The 8,593-nt window shown below is 36.5% G+C and overlaps 1 protein-coding gene across 2 annotated transcripts in view; it reads left to right on the plus strand.

The window, feature by feature from the left end:
* Nucleotides 1-6,240, plus strand: part of LOC117180123 — a 55,914-nt gene extending 49,674 nt beyond the window's left edge. Inside the window, exon 2 of one of the 2 annotated variants that reach the window (XM_033372466.1) lies at nt 4,347-6,240. In XM_033372466.1, the coding sequence (XP_033228357.1) occupies nt 4,840-5,487 (648 nt within the window). In that variant the 5' untranslated portion in view covers nt 4,347-4,839 and the 3' untranslated portion in view covers nt 5,488-6,240. The remainder of the gene's footprint in view (nt 1-4,346) is intronic. The other variant, XM_033372467.1, reaches the window with a different exon arrangement.
* Nucleotides 6,241-8,593: the final 2,353 nt, after the last annotated feature.

Here is an 8,593-nt window from a genome sequence, read left to right on the forward strand (position 1 = left end):
AAATTAAAATTCGAAAATTTTTTCTAAAGCCTCCAGGGGACTTCGTTTTCGCACGAAAAAATTTTATGTGCCCTTATTGCATCCGGACCCACAATTGTAACGGTCAAGGTCAGTTAGAGGTTATTTGAAACTAACAAAGTTTTCCAAGAGTTCAGTGTAATTCCTGAAGTGAATTTCAACGAAAAATTCATTTGTAAGCTCTGTATTGATCTTGGTTAGAGCGTTTTGAATATTGTAAAATCATGAGGAAATTTTTCATTAAAAGTTTCAGGTGTCCTGGTGAAAGTTCTGTTCTTCCCGAAGAGTTATACAGTCCTATACTGTTTTTCGATACCTAAGTAAATACCTAAGGCGATACCATAAGTCCTATACCGTTTTGACATAAGAATATTACAAATAGAAACTAAATTTACGTATTACGAGTACATACTTACTATCTTTCGCTAAAAGATTATTATGGCGCAACCTAAACTTTTGGAACCAGAGAGGATATCTATATTAATGATGCGTGGTTGAGGAGATCGAGTTCGATCTTATGATCAAGTTCGTTTGTTTTTTAATCGCACTTTTCGTAATAGAGAAGGATTAAATCCTGTCTCAAAATCAACAATTGAAAAAAATATAAGGCGCTTTATGAATCATGGATCTATCAAGGACCTTCAGAGAACTGGTAGGCCAAAATCTGCAGGATCTGAAGAGATGCAGATGGGCATAGCCAAAGCATTTGTTGAAAACCCACACCTTACTTTACGTCCAGCTAGTGATGAGCGTGACGTTGCTTCTGAGGCAGTACGAAATATTTTAAAAAGCATTAATTTCCATCATTACAAAGTTCATCTGGTACAAGTTCTCAATAAAGACGATCCTGATCGTCGAGTTGAATTTTGTGAAATTATGATGGACAGAATTGATAGAGATCCTCTTTTCTTGTACAATACAGTATCTTCAGATGAATCTACTTTCGCTATAAAAGGTGAAGTTAAAAGGCAAAATTGTAGATATTATTCCGACACAAATCCGGATTGGATGTTGGAGAGTCACACACAATATCCACAAAAGATTAATGTTTGGGCCGTTATCTTGAACGATACTTTGATAGACCCTTTCTTCATCGATGGTAATCACAATGCCCTTGCATATGAAGAGCTTCTCAGAAACCAAATTGTACCAAGAATAAGGAATCTCCTGATCTGCCGTCACTCAACTATTTTCTTTGGGGTTATTTAAAGAGCAAAGTATACTCAATGCAACCGCAAAGCTTAGACGAATTGCAGAATCGGATTCTGCAACACGCTACGTTGATTGATAGGGAGATGATTCGTAATGCTGTAACTCGTTTTGACAATCACATAGCTTTTTTTAAGAAGCTCAAGGTTTTCAGTTCGAACATCTTCACTGAAGCGTGAGAGGCAAGGGGACTCACGCTAATCAAGTACCCCGAAACGTGAGAGGCAAGGGGACTCACGCTAATCAAGCACCTCGAAACGTGAGAGGCGAGGGGGCTCACGCTAATTATGCACCCCAAAGGGAACAAAATTTACTACGTCCATGTCGTTGTTCCTGGGTAATGCTAAACGTAAACTGCTTGGAAAAAACCTTGAAAAAATCTCGAAAATCATCACCAAGATCAATACAGAGCTCACCAATGAATTTCTCGTTGAAATTTACTTCAGGAATCGCACTGACCTCTTGGAAAACTTTTTTAATTTCAAATAACCTCTAACTGACCTTGAACATTAAAATTGACCTATGACTGGGGTACGTATCTGAACGTAAAATTTTTCGCTCTATTCCATTGCAGATGTAAAAAAGGGGGTTTCCATTTCAAAAAACAAAGTTGACCTTCAAAAAGTCATGAAGGTCTACTTCAAGGTCAAAATAAAGGTCACCATTGAATTCCTCGTTGAAATTTACTTCAGGAATCGCCCTCCCTTTTTTGAAAAATATTTTACGTGAGGAAATATCAAACCGTCCCGGGACTTTTTAGACACCCTGTATAATGTATATGTGCAGTTCAGTACTTCTTTCTGACAAAATTCTGAGATTGTACCCTGTGGTACAGAAATATACGTGTGCATTCTATTCTTTGACAATTTATTGTAAAGTATAGGTAGTTAGCCGTATATATGATTATTACATATATGGTACTATTAGGCCGAAGTTTCTGGAAGCCGCGAGAACCCCCCCCCCCCACCTCATCTAGGTGCTTAGTGAAAGGTAATGGCAGTAAGCAATGTGCGTATTATATATATTACTGTTTGGCTGAACTTTCTAGAAGCTTCGAGAAACATCCCACCCCCACCCCTAGCCGCTTGGGGCAAGGTATAAGCAGTTAGCAATATATACGAGTATTAAATATATGGTACTATTTTACCGAATTTTCTAGAAGCTTCGAGAAACCTCCCCTATCCGCTTAGTGGAAGGTACAGACAGTTATCAATATATATGAGAATTACATATACGAGACCGAACTTTCGAGAAACTTCGAAAATTCAGGAGAACTTTAACTTGAACTACGCAGCTGGTAAACAGTGGTCCCATCTGTCGCCCACGGCTTGAACTGCATATCTGATAAAACAGTGGCTCCATCTGTCGGTCACAGACTGAACTACATAGGTGGTGAAACAGTGACAGGGATTTATCTTACCGACCGAGCAGTTACCGACGGCTGGGAACGGACTAGTGGCGCTATCTGTCGGTGGATGCTGGAACTACGTAGAATCTCACAGAACCCGCATAGGTATATTACTTGAGCACGCCTAAGAATCCGCGACGGATGGTTCTCGCGCTCGGTCCTGGTTGATTAATTAAATTATTGTTATGCCTACACATTAAGCAAAGATGTAGATATAACTTTCTCAATTTCAATCGAATTATTTCGAGCATAAATCTGCAGTATCTGGGACATTATGAAAAAATTTTAATTCAATATAATTGCTAAAAAAATTTTAACTGACATCAGTAATTAACTGAAAAAAATCGAAAAATGAGTTTTTTATCGTTGGAATCGCGAAAAAAATATGCACCTTATTATTAAAATAATTTCTTTAAATTATTAATAACTTTTAAAATATGTATTTCTAAATTTTGAAAAACGTCGTTAACTGCAAAATGTGACGAGTCGTGATTTGGGAAAGAGCCGTATATGACCTTTAACTGCAGGCTCAAATCATGGACAGCTGAATAAGTCAGAAAAATTCGAGAAAAAGCCGTAACGGGCAGTTACTGACTTTACTAAATTATCGGGCGGTGATCTCGGGCCTTCGTGATTTCGAAGAGGTCCGTGCATGCTTACAGTATTGTCCGGTAACATCGAACCCTGAGAAATCATGTTAAAAAGCAATTTTGTAGGTTTATTCGAAACGATTATTACGTTTTTCAGTTTTTCCATGACGACAGACCAGTGTTCAAAAGGAAATATAAACTTAGAAATTTCTGCGAAAGCTATCGTGTCGTCAGACTACAGAACGTCAGACAGGCTGACTTCCAGACATTTTCTTAAAACCTATTTTTTCTGACTTAGGGAGATCTCAAAACGTCGAGAATTGAAGGAAACTTGTAAGGGTCTAAATCACACCAAATCAAGACATTGCACCTATACGATTAGAATGTAAAAATTCAAATTTTGCCTTCAAACTATGCGTGCTATTGATAAATAATAAGGAGCAATTTTGTAGGTTTATTCGAGACCAGAAATTTTTCTGTTGACCGTTTTACCGCCATTTGCGTTGTTTCGCTTTAAATTTGAATCTGAGATTTTGTTATGGCATTTTACACGCTTAAAACAAGAACTGTTGTTGCCATTAAAAATAGTACAGAGAAATTTTGTAGAACTTTTCAAACCAAATAATTTTAATCTCTTGTCTTTTTACTGCATCTTGCATAGTTTCGTGGAAAAATTGAATTAGTACGTTCTTCAGTTTGATTTTCCATGGCGGAAACCATCAATATTCGCTGTAGAAGGCTGGTTAACGAACTTGACCTTTATTTTTGGACCACAAACCAGTGTGCAAAAGGAAATTTAAAATAAAAAATGCCTTCAAAAGTTATCGTGTCATCAGACTACAGACCTGACAGACAGACCGACAGACATACATTTTCTTAAAACCTATTTTTTCTGACTTAGGGTGGTCTCAAAATTTCCAGAATTTAAGAAAACTGGGCAGGGTCAAAATCATACAAAACCAAGACGTTTCATCTATGTGATTACAATATAAAAAAAGATGACTATAATTGTAAATGTAAAATGTATATTTTATAAATTTCTACGAGTAACACCAGTTCGAGCTCCCAATTATACGAGCCCTTCAACTGTGGTCGAAAGCAGATCAATCAAAATAAAGTAGGTTATCTTCAACCAATGTTACAGGTAAATGTCACGTCGACGAACGGGCCAACTCTTGACCACAGTCGCGGCATCCACAGCAGGCCTCCGGAGGGGTAACAGGAGAGGTATACCTGTGAACTTGGAAAAGCTCAACAGTGCTGCACAGCGCTCTTAAAGTGTAGGATCAATCCTAAACTTCAAAGAGGAGACATGTGGGATGCTAGAAGTTATGCAGATGAAAGGGGGGAGCTAAAGGAGGAGGTACAAAGAATACGAAAGGAATAGGATGAGTGGGAAGAATTATGGAAAGGCGAAAAAGAGAAAGTCTGGTAAAAAATGACAAGAGAACGTACTGTAGGCTTGCGGGCAGAAATAACAGACTGCGTAGTAGATTGGCGCAGATTGAAAAACAAATAGAAGGGGTGCAAAGATTAGCTGATGAACGATATAGGAGCACAAATTAGGGTAGAAGGGGTGAAGAGAGTAGGAGGAATGAACGAAGGGGAAAAGGAATGTTTCTGGTGACATTGGGGTGTGAGGAAGAGAGGTTTAAAGTTATGGGCAAAAAGAAGTTGTTAAAGGGAAGAACAGAGAGAATTGAAGAAGATTTGAGGCGGCAGGAAAGGAGAAGAAAATGGTTGACAGCGTGGGGGGCTTGGCCGGAAAGAAGGAAACGTAGCAAGGTAATAATAGGGAGATACGTCGGGGTTTACAAAATAAAAAATGGACTAAATATAAGGACAGGAGAAATGGGTGGAGAAACGGGAGGAGAAACGGGAGGAGAAAATGGGCATGTGAAGGTGGCATTCTGGAATGTTTCAGGATTAAGAAACAAGGACAAGCGCTTTTCGCGGGAATTGACAAAATGCGATGTAATAATGATGAGTGAAATATGCGCGGATAAGAAAGACTGGAAGTTGATGAAAAGAATATTACCGAAAGGTTATGTGTGGACGATGCAAGAAGAAAGAAATGAACACGTTAAAGGGAGACGGGTGTGCGAAATGGTCTCAGGATTGAGAACAAAATTGGCAGTAAAAGAGACAGAAGAGGGGGATAGGAATGAAAAAAATGAAACAATGGTAAGAAGGAGTAGAGATGGAAAAGGCAAAAGAGCGGTGGTTTGTGTATATAGAAGAAGAGGGCAAGAGGAAGATTGAGGATTAATAAAGAGGTGGATGGAGGAAAAGAAGGAAGAGTTGGTTTCGATATGAGGTGATTTGAATTCCTGGACTGGCGAACAAGTGGGAGAGACTTGGTGTGAAGAAAAGGAGGCCTATGTAAGGATTTTCAGATAAAGAGAGATATATAGGGAGGAAAGGAGGTTACTAGATTTAATAGAGAAACAGGATGGTTAATATGTAATTGGAATGTAAAAAGAGATGAGGAAGGATGTATCACATTTGCAGGGTGGTAGCCAGAAGTGAGGAAGTTGGAGAAAGGAAAGAGAGAGAGACATAGTTCTGTTCAGCAGATGACGAGAAAAAGATGAACCTAACGATGAGAATTTTGGAAGAGTATGTGGGAGCGAAGGATCTGAGGGTGAACGTAGAAAAAATCAAGGTGATGTGTATCAGAAGTAGAAACACCATAATAGATTACATTTGGAGGATGAAAGGACAAACAGTGGAAAGCGTGGGGGTGTTTTGTTACTTAGGTTTTTGAATTGGGCTAGGAGGGGGAAACGAGATGCAGGTGAGGAAAAGAGTAGAATGTGCGAGTAAAGTAATGAGCCAAGTATGGGGAAAAGGAAAGGGAAGGTTCACGTACGATTGGAGAATGAGGGTTTACTTGTTTGATGCGTTGGTTTGAGCGGTGTTGTGATATAAAGTGGGGGTCTGGTGATGGAAGAAACATATGTGTAAAAATTTGTCAAGTAGGCACTTTTTTAATGGATTTTTCTTTTTCTTTGGGATTGCGCGATAAGCTAGAGTTTTACATAAATAAAATGGCCCTGAAACATTTTTGCAAAATTTTCATTTTTTGAGTCGATATTGTTATTTAACTTTTGTAGCATTGTTCAATTGATTTCAATTCTTTACCTGACTGATTACGATAGCTCGTTTAATTACAAAGAGTTTAGTGAAAAAAATTGGGAAATTTGCATATTATCAAAAGTTGTGCGAGTTTTCGTGTTGATGTTCCACACTCCATGCCGTGCGACATACGATAAATGAATTTCGTTGCGCGCTGCAGCGCACAGTGCGGCGACATAGAAAATTGGGATTCAAAATGATCCAGAGCCTACAATTTTCATCCGACTTCCTCTTCTTTTAAAATAAAGATAATTAAATTCTGAAGAGGTATTTCAAAAGGCGATTTTGCTCAGAAGTCTCTGTTTGTTTGTTATTGAAGTTGCAAAATGCCAAAAAACCATAATTTTTCATATTTGAAATGCCTGTTCTGTAGCATTCATTGATTTCATCTCAAAAAGGTGAACAACTGATCAAGTGAAATTAATGTTTCGTTGAAATCAAACACTAAAGTATAATTTGTATCCTTGTTATAAACAAATTTCATAAACAAATTTAATAAATAAGCGCTTCTGCATATGTAAAACGCATTTTCTCTGCGCAATAATTAGGTTTGTCTTCAAAAATGAAAATTCTATGACAGGAATGGACAATCAAAATATTTGCTATTGTTATAAACAATACTGATTAACATATGCATTAAACGGTCAGTCCTTAGTAGCAAAAATTCATTTTTTGCATAATTGTTCATCTCACCCTTAAATTAATATTCTGATGGAGGAAACTGAAGTTTGACAATATGTTTCATTTTTATTAACAATTCTGCTCAACAAATGCATTTAATAGACTCTTTCAACAAGGAAAAATCTCTTTCTGGATGAAATGTTGATTATATCATAAAAAATTAAACTCCTATGAAATATACTGACATCCAACAATATTTCCCATTGTTATGAACAATCATGATCAATCAATCCTTAAAATAATTCTTTTGTATAGAAGAAACCTGTTTTTTGGGTTCAATAGTTAATGATATCTTGAAATAAGGAACCGAATCGTAAAACGTCTAGTTTTTATGATATAATCAACATTTCAGCAAGGAACAGATTTTTTCTATTTGAAAGCGTGTATTAAATGCATTTGTTGAGCAGAATTGTAAATAAAAATAAAAAATATTGTCAAACGTTAGTTTCCTACATCAGAATGTTAATTTAATGATAAAATCAACAATTATGCAAAACAATAGATTTTTTCTATTGAAGAGTGACCGTTTAATGCATCTGTTAATGATGATGGAAAGAACTTCCAGGCCTCAATGTATAACAATAATTGATTTTGTTCATAAATTCGTTTATGAAAATTGAGCAAATTACACGAAGTTCATCGAAGTTATTAGGATTTAGTAATCAATTGTAAATCTATCAGTTTTTCACCTTTTTGAGGTAAAATCAATGAATGCTACAGAACAGGCAGCTAAAATATGAGAAATTATGGTTTTTTGGCATTTTTCAATTTGAACAACAGAGCCTACTTAGCAAAATCGCCCTTGACAGACCGTTGACAGACAGCGTGGAACGTCAATACGAAAACACGCAAAATTTTGATGATATGCGAGTTCCCTAATTTTCGTTGCCAAAATATTCTTAATTAAACGAGCTATCGTAATTAGTCGAGTAAACCATTGAAATCAATTGACAAGTTAGAACGAATTTTATTTGTTTTTAAATATTGTTGCTGATTTTATCTATATATATGCAACAATGGTAAAATGATTTTTATTTTATAGAATGAATACATTTAACGAAACATGCAAGAAATTATGGCGATATTTCTTACTGATCGACAGAAAAAAGTTAATTACGAGAACAATGCTAAAAAAGTTAAATAACAATAACGACAAAAAAATGAAAATTTTGCAAAAATTTTCTAGGGCCATTTTATTTATGTAAAACTGTAGCTTATCATGGATTCCCAAAGAAAAATCACAACCCATACAAAAAAGTGGCCCACTTGACAAATTTTGACACATATGAAAGTGGAAAGCATGCATGAGCGATTTTTGAGATAGGTAATGGAGGTTAGCTGGAGTTACTCTTGTTACATGTTAGGGGAAGAATAAGGGAGGGAAAAAATGGTAACTAGACAAATTAAGAGAGCCTGGAACTTTAAAGAGAAGCTGAAAGAGAGAGAGGGGAGTAGAATAGAAATAGTATGCTTGGACGAAGTTCAGAAGAAGGAGGTGAGAGATAATTTGAACAATTCCAAATGGCAGGAAGAAAGAAAAAAATGAGGA

Source organism: Belonocnema kinseyi, chromosome 9 (assembly GCF_010883055.1).
Source record: "Belonocnema kinseyi isolate 2016_QV_RU_SX_M_011 chromosome 9, B_treatae_v1, whole genome shotgun sequence".
Taxonomy (NCBI): domain Eukaryota; kingdom Metazoa; phylum Arthropoda; class Insecta; order Hymenoptera; family Cynipidae; genus Belonocnema; species Belonocnema kinseyi.